Raw genomic sequence first — 23,336 nt, forward strand, 5'->3', positions numbered from 1 at the left:
GATTCTTTACTATGAGCCTCTTTGGATGCTCCCGCAGATATATGATGCTTTCCTTTTCACGACAGGTCAAAGATGAAATCTGATTATGCTTTGAAGGTTGTGGTTTGCTTCTTGAAACTCCCTGTGGTGTCTTTAACAATGTGTTGCCCAGAGCAGGGTAAGTGGCCTTGTCTGACCAAGGGGAGGCGCACTTGTCTCTATATATAAAGGCAAGAGACAGGAGCGGCACTGGGAAAAGTCAGACAGAGCCTGCACAATGAAGAAACAGCTTAAGGAGGAGGCAGCCCCACACTGTGAGCTAAGTAAGTAGCCAGCAAGTAAGTATATAACAGCCCAGGGAATCTACCCACCAGAGAGCGGACCTGTATTGCGAAAAGGAAGGTCCAGTCATTTTATTTTCTAGTTGCAGTAGAAGTTCCCAAAGGAAAGGTTCTGGTCTGGAGGGACTTCATCAAGCTTTTCTGAAACACCCCATATGCATTGCAGAGAGATCCTCAGAACTAATTTGTAGTAAAGAACCTACCTGCCAATGTAGGAGACGCTGCAGACTCACATTCCATCTTTGGGTTGGAAGATCCCCTGGAGGAGGAAATGGCAACCCACTCCAGTATTCTTGCCTGAAAAATTCCATAGACAGAGGAGCCTGGTGGGCTACAGTCTGTGGGGTTGCAAAGAGTTGGACATGACAGAGAGACTTTGAGTATACACACACATGGTATAAGCTTAGTTATTCAGCTTTGGATAAAGACAACTCAGTACTTGCATAGTGTTGAAAGTTGGATACTGGCTTGGTTTGAGTGGAGGACATTGTCTTTATGAATCCTGTTTATATAAGGAAGACAGGGAGTAACATCTTTAAAAAGTGGAGCGTTTGAGGCAGAAAAGGAAGCCTTTTGCCTTATTATTGTTGTCTTCTTTATCATGGGAGTCTCTCTGGTTAGAGAGCATTTGAATGTGCAGAATATAAGGAGTCAGAAGAACTAGGCCCTTGCTGTCTAAGCCATCCAATGCCATTTAGTCTTTGATAATTTAACAAGCATGTATTGAACAATTAATGTTTATTGGCCCCTGGAGACACAGGAAGAGCCCTACAGGTATCATCGGGAATATCATGGACATAGTAAAACAATAAATATGAATTATAAACTGTAATACCATCAGAATGGAATATAAAAGAGTTGACCAACGATAAAAATATATTTATTGTCTAATTCCTCTTCCATTTTTAATTTAAGTTCAGAGTAACATACTTTTTTTAGAATAAGGATCAGTTCCCAGTAAAGACTTACACTGGAAAATTAGGGTTCTCAGTCTTGTCTTTGTTCTTATTGCTAGTAGGTCATCTTGTATGGGTTATTTTTGTTCTCTTTTGTTCCATCTGTCACTAATAATAGAGTGTCTGTAAAATTCCTAGGAAATGAAAGGAGGCTGAAGGTTATCTATTGAAATTTCAGCAGGTTCCAAAGGGTAGAAGGAGGAATATATGAGTCTTGATTTCCTGGTGGCTCAGATGGTAAAGAATCCGCATGAAATGCAGAAGATGCAGATTTGATCCCTGGGTTAGGAGGGTCTCCTAGAGAAGGGCATGGAAATCCCCTCCAGTATTCTTGCCTGGAGAATTCCATGGACAGAGGAGCCTGGCAGGCTACAGTCCATTGGGTAGCAAAGAGTTGGACACGACTGAAGTGACTTAACATTCTTGCTCGCACACTAGAGAATCTTATATATATATTGTCTGTCATTACAGACAAGTTTTCTTTGCTTTAAGCAAAGAAACTTTGAGGCACATATTACTAAAAATTGTTAAGGTCAGTCTACATTGGGGGCAGCCAGTATCTGTCACTGGAATAAATAAGTTGAATGTAACCTAATGGTAATCATTCCTCACATTTGCGAGAGAAAAGCTACTTAAGTATAAGGGCAAAACATTTTTTTCTGAGATAAGAAGTGGGTACAGACTGGTTTAATAGACTTCTTATTTCAGGGTAAAGGAGTCTCTGAAATTTTTACAGAGCTTGGAGTTGTGTTCTGAGATAGTTGTGTCAGGATAGGAGGCCAGGTTGGGCTGTCAAAGGGAAATACACTGCTGTGAACTTCCGGTTGGGAGGAAATCAGGGGAGGCTTCCAGTGAGAGCTGGGAGGGACAAAGACCAAGCTATAATGTCTGAAAGGAAGATATTAGTGGCCCTGACATGTGAGCAGGCAAGGAGGTTTGGAAGCTGGCAAAGCCTCAGAGGGCTGAGCAGAGAAAGTGAAGAGCCCTATTTAATGGGTATTAATTGGGCCATTCTAGTTCTCAAGTCTCTGGTTAATGAGTGATATTTTTGTCTAAAAACTCAGTACTTCTCGACAGCCTGGCCATATCTCTCCCCAGTTATCGCCTTTGACACCAAGGCAGTTGATGTTATTTTCAACTGTACTCTTCCTCCTTGTATCTTACTCCCTCTCCTCATCTTGCTGCCTAACATTTTCTCTTTATTTTTTTTCTTAATCATTAGATGTTCTGCATGTCAGATTTGCCTTTCAACTTTCAAACAGATTTTCAAAAGTCTAAGTCAAGTGGAAACAGCAAACTTGGTGTTGAGTTGAAATTGTGGTTCTCTGATTGACTAATTGAGATGTCTCCAATTTTGAGATTATTACCTTGACATAAAAAGTCAGTAACATGGTCCACCTCAGTGGCCATTGTGTCAGAGAGAGAGAGAGAGAGAGAGAGAGAGAGAGAGAGTCTCTGAAGCAAGTTAGGCATGTTGTACAATAGCAGCACTGTACTTTATGAACTGGGCGTGCTTGTGTGACGTTCAGCTTACTGAAATATTAGCCACTAGGGTAGAGAGCAGAGAAGGCAATGGCACCCCACTCCAGTACCCTTGCCTGGAAAATCCCATGGACAGAGGAGCCTGGTAGGCTGCAGTCCATGGGGTCGCTAAGAGTCGGACACAACTGAGTGACTTCACTTTCACTTTTCACTTTCATGAGCTGGAGAAGGAAATGGCAACCCACTCTAGTGTTCTTGCCTGGAGAATCCCAGGGACGGGGGAGCCTGGTGGGCTGCCGTCTATGGGGTCACACAGAGTCGGACACGACTGAAGTGACTTAGCAGCAGGGTAGAGAGGGTTAGAGTTTCAAGGCTTTTTTCTTAAACTAACACCAGAGGGGCTTTTCACTTTGTTCTTCTGTCAGGTGAAAAACATTGAAAGTGTTAGTTGCTCAGTCATTTCTGACTCTTTGAGACCCCATGGACTATAGTCCACCAGGCGCCTCTGCCTGTATTCTCCAGGCAAGAACACTGGAGTGAGTAACCAGTCCCTTATCCAGGGGATCTTCCTGATCCAGGGATCAAACCCAGGTCTCCTGCATTGCAGACAGATTCTCTATCATCTGAGTCACCAGGGAAGCTTGTCAGGAAGTAGATGTAATCTGTCTCCAACCTGTCTTTTTTTTATTATGTCATTTTATATCAACATCATTTTTATGAAAGAAAAATGGGATTATTTTGTATTCAAATTTTAAAAATAATTCCAAACTTCCCATCCTCAATTATAATTTAGAAATTCACTTGGTTTCTCTCTTATCACCCCTAGTGGGGGCAGATTGAGTTTCAGAATCAATTAGATGGAAAGACTCAGAAACTGATGCTTCTTTATTGACCTGGAATGGAAAAACAGAGGAAGCTATCATTTCTCATTCTAAAAAATGGCCAGTAATATTCCTTATTAAAATCCATAAGTTCAGAGAGCAGTTAGCTCTGTTTGAAACACAGAATATTTCAGTTTGTTGACTCCTAATCATTCAGGGGCAGGAGCTCACCTTCATGAAGAGCATCTTATACAATATGAAAGCTATACTAAAAATAATGGTTTGGTAGGATTATCAAGTATTTTAGCCTTAAAGTAGACCTTTAGAGGAAAGGGAATTTTAGAAGGATCTGGAAATCTTTACATTTTCTTCAAAACAAATGGAATTCTGTGTTTTGTTTTGTTTTTTAAATCACAACTCCTTTTTATTCTCTAATAAGCAACTTGGGTATGACTTTTAAGGCCTATTTCAGCAGTTTCCATTTTGTCACCAGCATGTTGAACACTGAACATTGGCTGAGGAAATATCAAGAGGGAAAAGAGGTGGCTTTGCCAGTCAGCTTTAAATATTCCTGTTCACATTTATCTAATCAGCTGATTCCATGCGCACTTTTCTGGTTGCCCCTATGAAACTTCTTTTCCTACTTAATGCTGTCTCCGGTTTTATCTATATAAAGGAGTGAAAGAAGGGGAGAAGAATTAGAAGACTGTTCAAAAAACATTCCTCTCCAAAACTAAGATTAATTTTAGGGAGACCTTTGCAACATTGAACACAGCTCTAAAATCAATGAAATGGTTTTGGGTGACTTTGCTCTTTATAAGAGAGTTTAATAAGATAAATATTAGTTTAAATTCAATTTTTTTTTAACCATGGGGGGAATAGTTGAAATTTTATATACTTTAGTACTCAGTATTTCACACTTTCTTGTTGTCAATTTTTAAACCAGGTTTGGGCTATCCAGATTGTTCTTCAGAGTTCTTGTAAATGCTAAGAAAACACTTGGAAGTATTTTCAACTAAATATTCAGAATTTATGATAGCTAGTAAATGTTGGGGGATATAACTTCTTATGTTGATATAATTTAAAACTTGCAGAAAAGTTGCAAGAGTAGTATCAGGGAATGAATGCTTTCAGAGTAACATGGTTTGATAATAGTAAGCTGCAGGTGCCTTGGGGGAACATGAAAGAGGGCCATATAACCCAGGTTAAGGAGTGAGGAAACACTTTGTTGAGGAAGACTTTTTTATTTCTTTGGATTCAGGAGAAACTTCCAAATCACAATTTCAGAGCATGGCTGTTTGCACACTAAGTCAAAGTAGTAGTAAGTTAAGCTTAAGGCCACATATGCCTGCCCACCGACAGCTTCAGATCTCTGGTTATCCATTGCTGAAGCTTTATCAGAGAGAACTGATATATCCCTGAAGTGTTCATTGAGAAACGGAAGGTTCCTGAGGTGTTTGTTGGGAAACTGAGTAAATCTGCATGCTTTATGATTTTAAAAAATAAACAATACATTTACTTGGCAAAGTATTTTAAAATTGCAAAACCTTATACAGTGTATATTCATGAGAGGTCCTTTTGCCTGACTTCATTTGTGCTCCTCCACTCCTTCCTCTTGGAGATGGCAATACCAGTTTGGTGTGTCCTTTGGATTTCGTTTGTACGTGTATTGTATATATTCTGTGTCTCTCTTTTGCTACATAAATGATAGCATACTGTTCTATAGTATCTTTAACTTCACAGTGTATCTTGGAGATTGTTTCCTGTCAATCTGTTTAGATTTGCCTTGTTTATGGTATTCCATTCTATGAATGTCCTAGGTTGTTTTAGTCTTTTGAAACTACAAACAGTGCTGTGGGAAATATTCTTGCACATATTGATACTTCCTGTACAAGTGTTTCTTTAGTATGCATTTTTAGAAATGGAATTGCTGGGTCAAAGGATATGTAGACTTTTGACATTTAGACAGAAAATGTAATTAGCATTCTTATCTTGTAAAACAGACTTAAAATTTTTTAAATGAGGAATGGGATAAAATTGTTATATTGCATTGACCCATGAGTGCCTTTCCCCCCCTGCTGTTGATGGCTGTTTGATAGGAGGAAACTTGCTGGCTTTAAGAGAAGGTGACACTTAGTGGTTGGGGGTGAGCTAGAATGTCAAGGCACACTGTTAATCATAATTGTCCGAGTACTGGAGGGTTGATTTTTATTACTTGTATCTCCATTTGATCTTTTTCTTAACATAATTTAATGACTAAAATGACCTGGAGGTATGGTCCTAGAGAGCAAAGTGTTCTTATTATTAAATTACTGCTTCTATCTGGGTGTTGAATTTTCGTGAAGACCTAAACACTGGCAGCATGCAGAGCGCATTGATTTCTCCATTCCTTGCCCTCGTTATGTTCTCTAGACACTGCAAGCAATGAAAGTTAGAGTTGTTCACTCAATGTTTTGATGAGAAAGTTGGAATCTAGGGAATTCCCTGATGGTCCAGTGGTTGGAACTCGGGGGTTTTATCTTCCAGGCCCAGGTTCCATCCTTGTTCTGGAAACTAAGATCCTAAAAGCTGCACAGCGTAGCAAAAAAAAAAAAAAAGCAAGAAGTTGAAATCTAGAATGCATTTTCTTTCTTGGAGAGAGATTTTGGAAAGAAGATCAGACTCTTGTGTTTAAAAGTTCTGTAAGTAATTATGGGAATAATCACTTAGAATACTAATTACAGTAATTCGATTTTTTTGTGAGACATTTCTTTTTAAAATTATTTAACTATCACCCTTTCACACATGATACTTGGGGAAAAACACACTTCTGTCTCAATTGTTTGCTTTTTAAATATAACCTTTAAAGGCCTGTTTTGAATAGGAATCTTCCTCAAATGTGTTGAATACTTCTGTGCCTTCTGAAACCAGATATCAATCATCAAGACAAAAGTAATCTCATTGAATTGGTCCTTCCTGAGTAGAGCAGCAATTAGAAACTTGAGTTATTCTTACTAATATAATATTAATAATACTAATCTTAAAAAAAATCATTCACGACATTTTGGCACTTCTTTCTATTTTATTTATTTAATTAGTTTATTTTTTGGCTATGTTGTGTGGCTTCAAGATCTCAGTTCCCCAGCCAGGGATTGAACCTGGGCCACAGCAGTGAAAGGCTAGAATCCTAACCACTATGCCACCAGGGAACTCCCATAATAATATTCTTCTTTGGGAGGTGGGTTGGAGAGGGCCTTTGCTGTGTGACTTGTGGGATCCTAGTTGCCTGACCAGTGATCAAATTCACACTCTTGGCAGTGAAAGCATGGAGCCCTAACCTCTGAACCACCAGGGAATTCCCACAATAATGTTTCTGAGGGATTGAAGCATACAGAAGTTTTCTCATATAAATAGCCCATGATTTTCTGTGTAAGAGCCATAGTCCCAGATCGGATTTTTGGTTTCTAGTTTATTGTGTGTTATCTTGATTTCTTAGAATTAATGTAAAATAAAAGTAAAAACGCTCTCAGTGGGGTCTAGGAGCTGTGTTGTGATTGGAATTCAAGTGGTACTGCTACTGAGTGGTCAGATGTGTAAGTCCCATTTAGGTGAGGTGCTGGCTGAGATAAGGGTGGGGTTTAGTCAGCAGTATTGAGATCTGCTGGTGAAACCATCTGGTAGCTCAAACTCTGATAGGAAGGACATGGATTTTGTTCATTATACAAAGTTCTTGATATTGGTAACTATAGAGATGAAAGGTTATGTTTCCTAACTTAGCAAGAGGTGGTATGTTTTATACTCCAGAATATAGATGAAATCTAACACCCCCTTCAGGTCTTAATTCTGCAAAATAGGTATAGAATATGTCAATTTGTTATTGTTTTAGTCATTAAGTCATGTCTGACTCTTTTGAGACCCTATGGACTGTAGCCCACCAGGCTCCTCTGTCCATGGCATTTCCCAGTCAAGAATACTGGAGTGGGTTGCCATTTCCCTCTCCAGGCGATCTTCCCAACCAGGGCTCAAACCCAAGTCTCTTGCATTGGCAAAAGGATTCTTTTCGGCTAAGCCACCAGGAAAACCCCAGAATATGTTACCAGAATATCTAAAAAAGAAAGTAGAGCACTGTTCACATAGGAGTGGAAAAAGACTAGTAAAGGATAGAGAAGGGGAGGCTTCCTTAGTTTTTTAGTAGGATAGTTGTTGGGGTTCAAGGGGAGGTGGTTAACAATTAATATTATTTACCTTTCCCCTTCGAAGTTTGAACTTAACTGAGAAATAGATTCCTTAATCAGTAGATCAAAATTTTTTAAAATTAGCCTTATCGGTGGAGTTGACTGGAGAATATGCCATAGATCTGTGACCCAATGGATTTACTAATATACCCCCTCTAACCCCCAGTTAAACTTAACCCAGTAGTCCTCATGCTCTCCCTTCCCAGGCTGCTTATTGCTGATGGAGAGAAGTGCAGGTGGAATGTGGACTATGCCTTGTCCTCCTGGTGCCTCTGGGGGGGCAGGGAGGTGGAGCTGGTCATTCATTTTTCTCTTAGTTGTTGAAGTGCTGAGGAATGAGACCTGAAACCTTGCAGCTGAAGTCTCTGTTCACGGAAAGGTGAGGCTGCGAAACAGTGGCCCTCTTCTACCAGTGTGCTCGTGAGATGCTTCCCCCCGACCCAGAAGCTTGAAATATGAGCTTAAATTGTTAGTTAGATCAAAGAGAGTTATAGATCTCTGTCCTTAGAAACCCATCAAAATGGTGGGAAGTCAGTCTCTTAAATATTTGGGTTAATCTGGAGGCAAAGGCAGAGACTGGGAGATTGCCTCAAAGCCATTCTGTGGATGCTTTTGTTGTGTTGTTCAGTCGCTAATCCATGTCTGACTCTTTGTGACCCCATGGACTGCAGCACCCCAGGTGTCCCTGTCCCTCACTATTTCCTGTGGATACTTATTAAAAACTACTTGCCCACTTTCCTGGAATACCCTTTACTTCAATTTTGTTTTGAAGTGTTGCCAGCAAAAATATGATTAAGACTTTTATATTTTTTCTATTAAACATCTCTAATCATAGTCTGCGAACTGTGATTATTTCCAAGGTTATCTAATTCAGTAGAACAGTTATTCTTTTCACATAGTAAGGGTTCAGTCATACAGTGTCACAGAATGCTGCTCGTGAAACTTGTTTTAATTTGTTCTTGCTAATTCCTCTCCCTCTCTTCTCTCCTTTCCAGAGTCCTATTCTATGAACTCAGGCACTCAGGTATCCACTACGGTGTTGGGTCCTGAACAGAAGATGCCAGATGGTAATTTACAGCTTTGTGTCATTGACTCATTTTTGTTTGGATTTAGGCTTAAGCCAGTAACAGAGATTTACCATATTGTCCTTCTTGTCCTCTGTTTCATCAAAAATTGTCGCCATCTCCTGTCCCCCAGCCATCAATATCATGGAGACCTGCTCCATTCAGACAAGGGAAACGCTGCTGATTAGTCATCGATGAGTGCTCCTGTCACGAGGGTGACACCTCCCCTTCCCCAAGCTCTTCATTGCCGGTCTTAGTCAGGTGGCAAAAGGTTCCTGTTTGGTGGTTTCCCTGAAACTTCAGAGTTTAGCCTGAAATGTGGCAGTATTTTGCAAGTTACCCATTTTTGGGGCAGCCTGATGGAGATATCATGTCCAAGGATGATCCTTTGAGTAAATCCTACTAAAAAAATGGGTGGGGGGTGGAGACTGGAGTGTCCCATTAGCCTGACAATTTCCTTCTAAAAGTTAAGATTTTAGGTTATCAGTGCGGCTAGTCTAGGGATGTTATATATTAAGCGCTAGACATCAGTGATTTTAGAAGAAAATGATTCTAAAAATTGGCAAGTGGCAGTAGAAGCGTGAGGGCTTCCCCAGTGGCTCATCTGGTAAAGAATCCGCCTGCAGTGCAGAGACCTGGGTTTGATCCCTGGGTTGGGAAGAGCCCGTGGAGAAGGGAACGGCTACCCACTCCAGTATTCTGGCCTGGAAAATTCCATGAACTCTATAGTCCATGGGATCGCAAAGAGTCAGACACGACTGAGTGACTTTCACAGTGCAGTACAATAGAAGCGTGAAAGTAGGGGGAGACCATTTGTGAGATTAGTGTTGAAAACTGATGTAGCGCTTAGTGACCGGGGAAGAGGGTTGAGAGGGAGCTTTATCACCATAAGCAATTTTGTATTCCTCAAATTTTCAGCCATGTGAATGTGTTGCCTATTCAGAAATTAATTTATTAGAAATATAAATAAAAATAAAGTACCAGAGACATTACTTTGCCAACAAAGGTCCATCTAGTCAAGGCTATGGTTTTTCCAGTGGTCATGTATGGATGTGAGAGTTGGACTATAAAGAAAGCTGAGTGCCTAAGAATTGATACTTCTGAACTGTGGTGTTGGAGAAGACTCTTGAGAGTCCCTTGGACTGCAAGGAGATCCAACCAGTCCATCCTAAAGGAGATCAGTCCTGGGTGTTCATTTTAGGGACTGATGTTGAAGCTAAAGCTCCAATACTTTGGCCACCTGATGCGGAGAGCTGACTCATTTGAAAAGACCCTGATGCTGGGAAAGATTGAGGGCAGGAGGAGAAGGGGACAACAGAGGATGAGATGGTTGGATGGCATCACTGACTCAATGGGCATGGGTTTGGGTGGACTCCGGGAGTTGGTGATGGACAGGGAGGCCTGGCGTGCTGTGGTTCATGGGGTCGCAAAGAGCCTGACATGACTGAGCGACAGAACTGAACTGAACTGAACTGAACCAGAAATTGATACAGAGTCAGGTTGATCTTGTGCATTTAGGTATTAAAAAGGTTTAATTTCAGTATTTCTAAGATGATTATTAATATTAGTGTATTTTGTTAATTTTAACTCATTTCTTTTCAAATCTGTTAATTCAGAAAATGCTTCTGGAGACCATGGGGTCTCTGTCAGTCTTGGTGCCATCAACCCTGCCTGCAGTAACTCCTCAATTCCACAGTCCCCTGGGGCACACACAGAGGAGCCCTTTACCACCTACTTTGATGAGAAGATTGCCATTCCTGAGGAGAAGGTTAGTGACAGGTCCTTAGAGAAAAATATTATCATCTAGGGAAGACCTATGTACAATGTCTGCTGGATAACTCAGGATCAGCAACCTCAGAGTCAGTTCTGGCAAGCAATCTCTGAAGACTGAATTTTTGTAGTCAGAGTAAACAGAAACTTTTAAGGAAACTAAGGCCCTTGAAAAACCATTGCCAAGTTGTACTAGTGAGCATTTTTTGACCCAGAAAGGGAAAATTTCATGTTCCCTTTTTTCCGGTGCCTTTTGTCCCATTTGGGTAGTGTTTGAGCACAGAGGTACTGCTATTATTGCTGCGGTTTTAGACTGAAAGGCTGTTGGAAGGGCAGGTAAGAGAAGGGCTCTTATTTGGACAGAGAGCTCACCAGGTTATTGATAAGGAATGGATAAGATGGAGGAGAAACTTGGACTCACCCATGTCCAACTTTCGAACCCTTTGTTCTTATGAAACTGATATTGCTGCTTTTTATGTGATAAAATAATAGATAAATTAGATCAGCAGTTTGGAGGTGATAACCTTTTTTTTTTCTCCAAGAGACACTTTTATTATTATTATTTAAAACTTTTTCTTCTATATTGGAGTCTAGTCAATTAACAATATTGGCTAGTTTCAGGTGGACAGCAAAGGGAGTCAGCCATACATAGGCATGTATCTATTCTCCCCCTGGAGGAGATAATCATTTTGCTCTGTTTTCCTCTCTTGTACAGCCCTCTTGTTTTAGCTTTCGCAAACTCTGGGCTTTCACGGGACCAGGATTTCTTATGAGCATTGTGGATCCAGGAAACATTGAATGTGATTTGCAGTCTGGAGCACTGGCTGGATTTAAGGTGAACATAGAGTCCTCCCTCATCCATTTTTTTTGGTTTACCTGGTGGCTCAGGTAGTAAAGAATCTGCCTGCAATGAGGGAGACACAGGTTTGATCCCTGGGTCAGGAAGATCCCCTGGAGAAAGGAATGGTAACCCACTCCATTATCCTTGCCTAGGAAATTCCAGGACAGAGGAGCCTGGCAGGCTACAGTCCATGGGGTCACAAAGAGTCGGACACGACTCAGTGACTAACACTTTAACTTTTTCTTTCCTTTTTAAACACACACAGCACACCACATCCTTTTCCTCTGCTCTGCCTGTTGGATATGAACCTTGGTTGGCTACATGCTGACTCTTCATTGGCTCTAACACTTCGATGAAAAGTACTTTTCTGTTTTTAAATTTTATTTTATCACGTAGTTGGTTTTTAGTTTTATTTACCCAGGTAGTTTCCTTGAACAAAAGTGAAACAGCAGAACTAGAACTTGGAAAGGTGCAAGGCGACCTAGCAAGTTCTGTGATACAGAAGGTGATACAGAACTCAGGTCATTGGATTCCTGAACTGGGCTCTTCCCTGAGTGTGCTGTTTCTCATTCCCATTGCCAAACAACCAAACCAAAACTTCCAGTTATCTCGAGAGTGTAATGGCGGGATTTTGTTCTTCTCTAGTTGCTCTGGGTTGTTCTGTTTTCCACCATCATGGGACTCCTGCTGCAGAGCCTTGCAGCCCGACTGGGAGTGGTCACTGGGCTGCATCTTGCTGAAGTGTGTCACCGCCAGTATCCCAGGGTAAGCAGTGTTCGTCTCACATCATAGGTAACTATGTGTCTGGTAACCTATGCTAGCCCCTAGTATACTAAAATAGTGGAGGATGTGGGGATCGTGGCCCTGAGGGCTGGGAATCCCAAGGGAAATTCTCTAGCTCCTCTTGCTGCTAAACCGTGTTTCCCTGATGCTGGGAAAGATTGAAGGCAGGAAGAGAAGGGACCACAGAGGATGAGATGGTTGGCTGGCATCACCGACTCGATGGACATGAGTTTGAGCAAACTCCGGGAAATGGTGAAGGACAGGGAAGCCTGGCGTGCTGCAGTCCATGGGGCCGCAAAGAGTCGGACACCACTGAGCGACTGAACAACAACAACAGTGTCTGGAAGACAGGTTTAAACTGACTTGATCTTTGGATAAGTACTAATCTGCCTCCAGTTTGTCTTAAATGTTCAATCTCCTTTCCTGGCTGTGAGAGTATCCTTACCTGCTTTTTATCTTGTATGCCTCTTAAAAAAAAAAAACAAAAAAACTTGGGAATTCATAGTTTGTTTTATCTTCTCTTTCTTCATGTATCTTAGTGGTTTTTTTTTTTTTTTTGTGACATATTTGTTAGGTAGTAGATTCCTGGAGGTTGTTTTTTTTTTTTTCCTGGCCTCAATGAGCTAACAGAAATTTCTTTCTGTTCAATTATTGACCAGATTAGATCCCAGATTTTATTATAGGACACCCAATTCCAACACTTTGCCCCGAGTCCATTTGCATATCTGTCTTTTTTTACTTGCTTGTGTATTATTACACTAAGGATGACTCCAACATTTTCACGTTTGTTTTGTCTCTTCAGCTGTGGTCAGGATAGATATTTTCTTCTGCAGTATTTTTATTCTCTCCTGAACAATATTTTGACCATCCTAGCATTCTCATTTTCCACTAAAACTTTCAGGATTGTTTTTAGATGAAAAATTAAGTGGAAATAATGAATGGAAATTCCATTCTTCTGTCAAGTGAAACGGAAGGAGAAGAAATTGGCATCAGCTGCTGCCCTGACCTTGACTCACAGGCTCTGCCACAAAGAGCACCCTGGCCCTCTCCAGCAGGGGGCCAAAGCTGAGTTCTGGTCCTTCATCTCTGGACCTAAGGCTTAATAAAGGACTGTTATTAAGTCCTTATCACAGTGCCAAAATGTGAATTCCAAACTATAGGGAAGTTCTTAGAAATGATTAATTAGAACCATATCTTTCTGCTGTTTGATGTTTAGGTTCCACGAATCCTTCTGTGGCTGATGGTGGAGTTGGCTATCATTGGTGTAGATATGCAAGAAGTTATTGGCTCAGCTATTGCCATCAATCTCCTGTCTGTAGGAAGGTGAGGGGGTTTTCTCTAGAAAGTAATCAATGTTTTGTGGGATTTCAAAGCAAGTATAAAAACAAAAGTCCTTCCCAGCTGGCTCAGTGGTAAAGAATCTGCCTGTCAAGCAGGTGATGCATGTTTGATCCCTGGGTCAGGACAATCCATTGGAGAAGGAAATGGCAACCCACCCCAGTATTCTTGCCTGGGAAATCCTATGGACAGAGGAGCCTGGTGGGCTATAGTCCATGGGGGTTGCAAAAGAGTTGGACATGACTTAGCAATGAAACAACAACAACATAAAAACAAAAACCCAAGTCATTTTCAATTTTCAAAATTCAACTCAAGTATTATTTTTTCCATTTAACCACTCTGGAACCACCTTCTTCTCTTCTGGCAGATGTAGGCTCTTTATCTCCCATGTTCTCATGTTTGGTCATGCATATCTGTGTTATCCAGTGTGTGGCAATGTATATTATAATTAATTTGTATGTCAGCTTATCCCACTTGTCAAGTGAACTCCTTGAGAGATAAGACCCATATTTTTCAGCTTTGCGTCCTGAATGTCTGTAATAGTAGATAAAGTTTGAATGAATGTATTACTTTACTTAGTGCTGTGATCCTAAAACGCCCAAGGCCTGGCCTCCTTACCACTGTTCCCTTTTCCCCAGGTCCTTGCTCCTCCAAGGGTCATATATCTAGAGAGTTGTTGGGAAGAGAGTCTTTTTCTTACTGTTTCTTTTCTTTTCTTTTCTTTAATCTCCCATTTTAATATCTGACCTAGGATTCCTCTATGGGGTGGAGTTCTCATCACCATTGCAGATACCCTTATATTTCTCTTTTTGGACAAATATGGTAAGGACAGTGGGAACAGAGGGGTCACTGAAATTTCCATCATGTGGCTTACGGGGAAATCTGCCTTCTGTGAACTCACTGCTACATTTTCCCCTTCAGGTTTGCGGAAGCTGGAAGCGTTTTTTGGTTTTCTCATCACTATTATGGCCCTCACATTTGGTTATGAGGCAAGTATTACAGGCTGATCATTAGCTGTTGTTTGTCTTTTTTTCATTAGCTTTTTAAACAAAATTTTTGTCCTTTTATTATAAAAGACAGCGTGTGTTAACAAAACCCAAATTCAGCACTAGGACAATTTTAAAGGAATAAGGATATAGGAAAGACTAGTGTCCAGGAAGTTCTGCAGGGGCTCCTAGGTGAAAAATGACTAGAATTTCTAGGACTTTCCAGACTAGACTCCCTGGTCCCAAATTGGCCATCTCAACAACAGAACAGCCTTGGCAAGGATTAGGAGAGGAGTTGCAGGGTTATTCTTGGTTGTTACCTTGACGGGTTCTGTTTTTGCTCATCCTGGTTGACAGTAATTCCAGCTTGGACTTTCTCTGCATTGTAACAGTTAATGAACTATAGGGGATACAGTGCATGTTTCCTGTTTTGTGCCCCAGCCCCAACACTGCGTTGGGTTATCCCTAACCTTATCATTATATGCAGTGAAGTGAAACCTAGCACCTTTCTATGTCCAATTATTATAAACTGATTTCTGTTTATTGGACTAGCTAAGCTTTTAAAAGTATGTCTACTCTATGAGTAGATGATACAGCTTGGTCTAAGGCTTCCAAGAGAAATGCTGAACCAGGAAAAACAGTGTATGAGAAGTGTTTTTGAGTGAGTCTCAGCAGATGCTAGTGGCAAGCATAAGTAATTTTTATATACATATGTGAGCACCAGATGTTGGATCATTGAAAAACAAGAGAGTTCCAGAAAAACACCTACTTCTGCTTTATTGACTATGCTAAAGCTTTTGACTTTGGATTGCAACAAACTGTGGAAAATTCTTAAAGAAATGGGCATACCAGACCACCTTATCTGCCTCCTGAGAAATCTGTATGCAGGTCAAGAAGCAACAGTTAGAACTGGACATGGAACAACAGACTGGTTCCAAATTGGGAAAGGAATACGTCAAAGCTATATATTGTCACCCTACTTATTTAACTTACATGCAGAGTACATCATGAGAAATGCCAGGCTGGATGAGGCTCAAGCTGGAATCAAGATTGCTGAGAGAAATTTCAATAACCTCAGATACGCCAAAGACACCACCCTCATGGCAGAAAGCGAAGAGGAATTAAAGAGCTTCTTGATGAAAGTGAAAGAGGAGAGTGAAAAAGTAGGCTTAAAACTCAACATTCAGAAAACAAAGATCGTGGCATCTGGTCCCATCACTTCTTGGCAAATAGATGGGGAAACAGTGGAAACAGTGGCTGACTTTATTTTTAGGGGCTCCAAAATCACTGCAGATGGTGACTGCAGCCATGAAATTAAAAGACACTTGCTCCTTGGAAGAAAAGCTATGACCAACCTAGACAGCACATTAAAAAGCAGAGACATTACTTTGCTGACAAAGGTCCATCTAGTCAAAGCTATGGTTTTCCCAGAAATCATGTATGGATGTGAGAGTTGAACTCTGAAAAATTGATGCTTTTGAACTGTGGTGTTGGACAAGACTCTTAAGAATCCCTTGGACTGCAAGGAGATCCAACCAGTCAATCCTAAAGGAAATCAGTCCTGAATATTCATTGGAAGGACTGATGCTGAAGCTGAATCTCCAATACTTTGGCTACCTGGTGCGAAGAACTGACTCATTGGAAAAGACCCTGATGCTGGGAAAGATTGACAGCAGGAAGAGAAGGGGACAACAGAGGATGAGATGGTTGAATGGTATCATCAACTGAATGGACATGAGTTTGAGCAAGCTCCTGGAGTTGGTGATGGACAGGGAAGCCTGGTGTGCTGCAGTCCATGAGTTCACAAAGAGTCAGACATGACTGAGCCACTGAACTGAACTGAGCACAGAAGCATGATTTGTGTGGGTAATCAAGAATTCACTGTATTCTAAGGTGTGTCTCACAGGAGTTATTGTGACACTAATATCAATAAGGCCCTTAGCAACCATGTTATTTCTTTAGAATATTAATTATATTCTTTACACATCTATTTAGTATATGTAAAATAATGTGAAATGTCTGGATACCCCAGTCATAAATTCTCTAACCTTGTGGTGCTTGGTTTCTTTTGGGTGGTTCTATGTTCCTCATTTCCTAAATAGTGTTGATGAAGGGGTTTAAGGAGTAAAGGATGCAATGTTATCTAGTACCGTATTATTCTCCTAGTGTCAAGTTCCAGAAAAGGCTAATAGCTGTTCTGTTTGTATGTAGTATGTTACAGTGAAACCTAGCCAGACCCAGGTCCTCCAAGGCATGTTCCTACCATCCTGTTCAGGCTGTCGTACCCCACAGATCATTCAGGCTGTGGCCATCATGGGTGCTGTTATCACACCACACAACATATACCTGCATTCTGCCTTAGTCAAGGTAAGCAAGACCTATCTTATCTCAGTGACTTATGTAGTTCATGGCATCTTTTCCTTTTGTTGCAAGGGATACATATTTAGTTTACAATTATTGGAGCCCTGAAGGAGCACGGTGTTTTTCCACAGTTGGACACCACACTCTTGTATCACCAAGGTGACCAGAGATGACTGACCCCATAGAGAAAGGACGAAAGTCCTTAAAAGATCTGAAGGGGCACCGTGTCTCTTGTCTTTAAATCTCAGAAACCTCAATGGCCTCATGGAGGTCAGGAGGAAGGAGCCCAACCTAGCTTTTACCAGTCAGTCCAACACAATTGTTTGCTGGAAAGTTTCAGAGACCTTTGTAATTAAGGGTAACTCCCCCTTATGTCTAAAATCAGGTTGTTTTTGTAGGTCAGTGGTTCTTCAAGCCACAGTAACTGAGGGCTCATCACTCACTCAGTCACTTTTCCCTGTTTGGGTATGTGTGATGTCGTCAAAGGGTCGTGATTAAACTCAGTGAACCAGGATGTATGTGGGGTCTGTCACACTTCATGTGGTCAGTTGTTTGACCTCTAGGACTTTCAGCTGACTCCAACTCATGAAATATTACAAGGAAACTTGTTCCAACTAGTCAAAAAATGACTGTTGCTATTACCTCTCTAGTCCAGACAGGTAGACCGAGCCAATAAGCAGGAAGTTCAAGAAGCGAATAAGTACTTCTTCATTGATTCCTGCATTGCTCTCTTTGTTTCCCTTATCATCAATGTCTTTGTCATCTCCGTGTTTGCCGAAGCATTTTTTGAGAAAACCAACCAGCAGGTGGTAAGTAAGCCAGGGACCTGGGTAGCAGTGACTGTGAGGGTAAGGAGGAGGCTGACTGGGGCAGAAGGCACGACAGTGACTCAGAGCTCAGGCGAAATAGATCTCAGTGCTGACTTAAGTCGCTGCGCTAGTCGGGTTTGTAGTCTAGGGCTGTGGCCAAGTCCAGACCCATCATTCTCAGCTTTGGACTGGGAAGGGACCAGTCCTCAGATAAAAACTGCCTCATGCTGTGGTTAGTGGCTTCACGTCTATTTGCTCTTTCTCATCCCCTTTTGCTTCCAACTACTGACTGCTTTCCAGTCCTGCCATTTGGTGATGACAGGTTGGGAGGAGTCAGCACACAGAAAATAGAATCTGTGGCTAGACAGACTGTTTTATCACACTGAGTTCTCTGTCCTCTTGACTCCTGATTGCCAACCTAGTTTTGATCACTCCTTTGTTTCCTCTCACTCTCATAGGACCTCTGATTCCTGGCTCTGCTTTGACTAAGGACTCTCTATTCTGGGTGTCCCTTCATATTTGAAGCCTTCTAAGGGCCCTCACTTCATGTCACCATTTAAATTGACCTAACATTCATGTATTACCATGCATACTGTAACTCAGGAAAAGTTTTTGATGACCTGGGAGTGTAGAAAAATTATCAAGGAAGACCTCAAGGCCATTGCTGCCAGTCTCTGCTGTCATCAATCCACGTCCAGTGTCTCGCCTTCAGCATCCATCTCTTAGATGACCTGTGTGTGATCTATAGGAGAGGTCTTCTTATCTGAGTCCTGGACTCAAAATTAAAAATTGTTCCTAAACTGCTTTGGTTCCAGGTTGCGGTCTGTAAAAACAGCAGCAGTGCCCATACTCACCTTTTCCCTGATGATAACTCAACACTGACTGTGGACATCTACAAAGGGGTAAACCTGTTCAGGTTTCTGATCTTTGCTCCTGAATCAATATTCTCAGCATAATATCTGGTCTTTGCCATGGGTTCACTTCAGAGCTCAGCATACCTTCTCTGAAGTGTTGTTTTTTTTTCCAGAGGTCCAGATACCAGATAAGACTTTTGGATTATGTAGAAGGCAATAGAGATCTGCTGAAAAGATGAATTAATTGAATCAGCAATTCCCAAACCTGTGCTGCTATAGGCATTAATCGGGGTGACTAGAGAAAGTGTTCTTAGTAAAGTGATTTATTTTTTATACTTGTTCCCCACCTAGCCCCAGTGACGGGACACTTTATTTATGTAGGCTGTCCTGTGTGGCGTGTGGGACCTAGTTCTCTGACCAGCATTCGAACCCATACCCCCTGCATTGGGAGTACAGGGTCTTAAACCAGTGGAACACCAGGCAAGTCCCCGTAAAGTCATCTTTATCGGGGCCTCTCTGTCCCTTATGCTAGTTATATTATGAACCTCCAAGAGTAGAATATAAGCATCTCCAAAATTCATTTGTGCTTTCTCTTTGTTCCTGTTATCATCTTCCAGAATACTGTGTTAAAGAATATAATTTGGGAAATGTGTTGTAGACTTTTTTTTAATAGTTAATGTATAAGTTAAGGATAAAAGCTTTAGGAACCTAGACAAGAGAAGGGACTAGGCTAAGGAGAAATGGGGACCCATCCAGCAGAATTTAGGTTGAAAGCCTCTGAATGAGGTCAGGACCCAAGTCTAGCTTCTGGGACAGTGCTCAGCACAGTGCTTGGTAGAGGTGGGTGTGTGGCCAGGAAGACAGAGAGGTGACACAGAGGAGTACTTTGGGGTGTTGTCTCAGGTGATCTTTCTCCCTTGCCTCTCCAGGGTGTTGTGCTGGGGTGTTACTTCGGGCCTGCCGCTCTCTACATCTGGGCGGTGGGGATCCTGGCTGCGGGGCAGAGCTCCACCATGACAGGAACCTATTCCGGCCAATTTGTCATGGAGGTATGTGCTGCTGTGACTGGGATAGACTAGGGGAAGAGGACATTGCCCTTTTGTTCTTTCTTAATCCCGTGCCTCTATTGTCTTCCCAAACTACCCAGCCCTTTTTCTATTTCCTTCCAGACATTCATCCTGTTTCTGTGTTTTCTTCCAGGGATTCCTGAACCTAAAATGGTCACGCTTTGCCCGAGTGAGTCTGACCCGCTCTATTGCCATCATCCCCGCTCTACTTATTGCCGTCTTCCAAGATGTGGAGCATCTAACAGGGATGAATGACTTCCTGAATGTTCTTCAGAGTTTACAAGTGAGGAGGGAGCTGGGGAAATTCACATCCCACTAAGTCAGGAGGGATTCTGTACCTATATTCTGTATTGCCTTTAGATAACAAGCCTAGTGTGGTTGTGGGGAAAATTCAGAGGAAGAAAGAGGCATAGTCTTGGTCAATGGTGAATGCATATGAAATCTCTGGCATCTAAAAGACTTTTAGAAATGGCTTTATTTTTAAGCTTGTTGAATGGGAATTATAAGCTGTAATTACACATAGAATACAATTATTGTTTGTTAATCCAAACAAGCATTAAATAAAGTATAGGACACTGTTGGGCTTTATGGAGATTAAGAAGACAAGGCAGATACAAATTTTGTAAAGACACTGTGATCATAATTGATTCTGGGTTCATGCTACAGATTTCCACATAACCCTCCAGCATGTTGTGATGACAGGAATAATTTCTCACAGAATAGATGAGGCAGGGTCTGTGGTTCCATTTTGCTAACAGTGCTGCTCTCTGGGGTGTTACAAGGACCCCCTGTAGCCCCGTCTGATCTAATTTTTTTCTTTTGCAGCTTCCCTTTGCTCTCATACCCATCCTCACATTTACAAGTTTGCAGCCTGTGATGAGTGAATTTGCCAATGGATTGTGAGTGTACTTCTTTTTGTTCCCCAAGATGTTGGGGGACAGATATCTTCATCAAACAGGCCAGTTAGGGAATAAGTCATAGGGTACTATGTGCTTTAAGAGGTGGCTGCTAGAGCTGCCCCCTCAATCTCTAACTTAAAAAGGAGAGACTACTGGGGACTTCCCTGATAGTCCAGTGGTTGAGACTCTGCCTTCCTATGCAGGGGGTGAGGGCTTGATCCCAGGTCAAGGAACTAAGGTCCTAAATGCCACAGGGTGTGGCCAAAAATTAAAAATAAATGAATACAACATTGTAAATCAACTGTACTTCAATTTTAAAAAATTAAAGAAAATAGAGATGGTAAATGTCACAAAAAAGGGAAAGCACATTTTTTATTTCTGGGGGAAGTTTTTCAGCTTTTAGTGCTTTAACTCTTCAACTTCAGCCACTGAAGGTTAAAGCATCTTAAATCCATGTTAAATGATCTTGCTGAGAGAGGCATAAGCTAATACCTTTTATATACATGTCTAAAGGACATGGAGTATTTGAAATGACTTGTGGTATCTCTAGGGACTCATGACCTTTTCAGTTGTAGGGCTTGTTGCATTTTTTTGGGACTTATATGATACGGATTATTTGATAGTGGTTTTTTTTTTTCTCTTTCTCCGTATCATTGTGTAATTTTTGCTCGTTTAATCTAACCTGGGACAAAAGAAGCCCTTTCCAGTTTATTTTGAAATGCCGCTTACACCTGTCTCGTGACCTCAAAAGACACAGTGTCCTTTTCTGTTTGTGAATAGGTTGGACTATTCCACCAATAATTGTGCTGATTCTTTTGACAGAGGCTGGAGGATCATAGGCGCTATTGTGGTCCTTGTCGTCTGTTCCATCAACATGTACTTTGTCGTGGTTTATGTCCAGGGTCTAGGGCATGTGGCATTGTACGTGGTGGCTGCAGTGGTCAGCGTGGTTTATCTGAGCTTTGTGTTTTACTTGGTAAGTCCAGCTGGGAGGAGGCAGGGGTGGTTGAGGTGGGGCTAACACTCAGAAGAAAAAGGATCCCAAAGAACACTTACCAATCTATCTTCAGGTTATTGACACAATTTACATGAAATTGTTAAATCAGCTGTGACTAAAGAATATTTTTAGCCATAAATTTTCCCTGGTTCCTAAGAGCTGTCATTTTTCTCTTTCTGTCACTCTGTCTGATTTCCATTCTAATAATTCCTAACCAGAGAGTGTAGTATGTTTGAAGAACTCGAAGAAGATCAGCCATGTAAAAGTAGAGAGTGGTACAAGATACGGTTGGAGAAGGGAACTGTGTTGTGTGATTTCAAGTCTTTGGAGGGCAGCACATGTGGGTTCACAGCCCTGCCCAACTCTACTACTTAATAGCTGTCCAATGATGGCACAAGTAAATAGTGATAATCTCTCACTGAATTATTAAAAATGGTGGTTGTAAAACATAGTGCTCCATAGAAAAAGAATGGAGAATTATGTATACCTAAATAATAAAAAAATTATCAAAAGTCTAAAGTAAATTATATAAAAATAGTAATAGTAGTTGCCTTCAGTGGTGGGATTATGGAGATACCCTTTTCTCTATTTTCCAATTCTTCTGTAATATTATTTATATCAGTGAAAAATAGCTATAGCAACAACACATCCACCTCCCTATTCTACACAGGTTTCTCTAAAAAAACACAGGGTTGAGGATTAGGGACTACTACATAGAATGGCAAGGCAGTAGGGTGGAAATGCCCTGCTCATCTTTATAACACTTACCTAGTCCCCATGTCATTGTCTGCCACAGACAATGTCTTGATTGGGAAAATGTTTTAGTGAATATTGAGAAATTATGTCTTGGATAGACATATCTCTTTTTTTTTGCCCGGTAAACCATGGGTACACTTAGATTAAGCTGACCCTATAAAATAGGGACAGTTGTTATTGTTCGGTTGCTAAGTTGTGTCCTACTCTTTGGAACCCCATGGACTACAGCATGCCAGCCTTCCCTGTCCTTTGCTATCTCCTGGAGTTTGCTCAAACTCATGTCCATTGAGTTGATACCATCCAATCATCTCATACTCCATCACCCCCTTCTCCTCCTGCCCTTAATCTATGAAACCCAAATAACTGAGTATGGCCCTGACAGAAATTTTTTTAACAATTTGCTCTAGGACATCTCCTGGTGGTTTAGTGGTTAGGATTTCGGACTTTTGCTTCAAAGTCCTAGGTTCAGTCCCTAGTCAGGGAACTGAGATCCTGTCCTACAAGCTAGGCAGCATGGCCAAAAAGAAGTTTCTGTAGAAGTTAAGGGGATCCTTCTTGTACGCAAACTGGTTATGAAGGTGCTCAGTTCTTCTCAGTCAGCCTGAGGCTATAGAAATTGTTGAAGACCAGTTTTAAGCCTGAGGACTGATTCTAGAATGAATTGCTATACTACTCTTTTGTTCAGAAGACTATCACAGTTCAGTCATTACCCATATTGTGAGGAATGGTATAGGACTGAAAAAAAAAGTGGTCTTCAGGGACCTCTCCCAGTCAGATAAAAGAAACAAACGCAAAGCAGTAGGAACAGAAGGAGCTGAGTATTAAAATTAGTACAACAAAGAGTTTTGCATCTGAGCAGTGCATTGTGGGCGGTGAGGGGGCTAAGCGGGCTCTCCAGAGGGGTCAGTGAATGATGACCAACTGTATTTTCTCTTCCAGGGTTGGCAATGTTTCATTGCACTGGGCATGTCCTTCCTGGACTGTGGGCACACGGTAAGCGTCTCTAAAGTCCTGCTGA

The 23,336-nt window shown here is 41.4% G+C and overlaps 1 protein-coding gene across 1 annotated transcript in view; it reads left to right on the forward strand.

Annotated features, from left to right (window-relative positions):
- Positions 1 to 256: 256 nt before the first annotated feature.
- Positions 257 to 23,336, forward strand: part of LOC122686125 (natural resistance-associated macrophage protein 2-like) — a 32,847-nt gene continuing 9,767 nt past the window's right edge. Inside the window, exons 1-16 of the mRNA XM_043891241.1 lie at positions 257 to 302; positions 8,789 to 8,860; positions 10,474 to 10,625; positions 11,343 to 11,462; positions 12,114 to 12,233; positions 13,468 to 13,574; positions 14,341 to 14,411; positions 14,511 to 14,578; positions 16,787 to 16,942; positions 17,587 to 17,745; positions 18,561 to 18,647; positions 19,529 to 19,648; positions 19,800 to 19,949; positions 20,492 to 20,565; positions 21,388 to 21,541; positions 23,258 to 23,311. Coding sequence (XP_043747176.1) covers positions 257 to 302; positions 8,789 to 8,860; positions 10,474 to 10,625; positions 11,343 to 11,462; positions 12,114 to 12,233; positions 13,468 to 13,574; positions 14,341 to 14,411; positions 14,511 to 14,578; positions 16,787 to 16,942; positions 17,587 to 17,745; positions 18,561 to 18,647; positions 19,529 to 19,648; positions 19,800 to 19,949; positions 20,492 to 20,565; positions 21,388 to 21,541; positions 23,258 to 23,311 — 1,710 coding nt within the window. The remainder of the gene's footprint in view (positions 303 to 8,788; positions 8,861 to 10,473; positions 10,626 to 11,342; positions 11,463 to 12,113; positions 12,234 to 13,467; positions 13,575 to 14,340; positions 14,412 to 14,510; positions 14,579 to 16,786; positions 16,943 to 17,586; positions 17,746 to 18,560; positions 18,648 to 19,528; positions 19,649 to 19,799; positions 19,950 to 20,491; positions 20,566 to 21,387; positions 21,542 to 23,257; positions 23,312 to 23,336) is intronic.

Source organism: Cervus elaphus, chromosome 3 (assembly GCF_910594005.1).
Source record: "Cervus elaphus chromosome 3, mCerEla1.1, whole genome shotgun sequence".
Classification (NCBI taxonomy): Eukaryota; Metazoa; Chordata; class Mammalia; order Artiodactyla; family Cervidae; genus Cervus; species Cervus elaphus.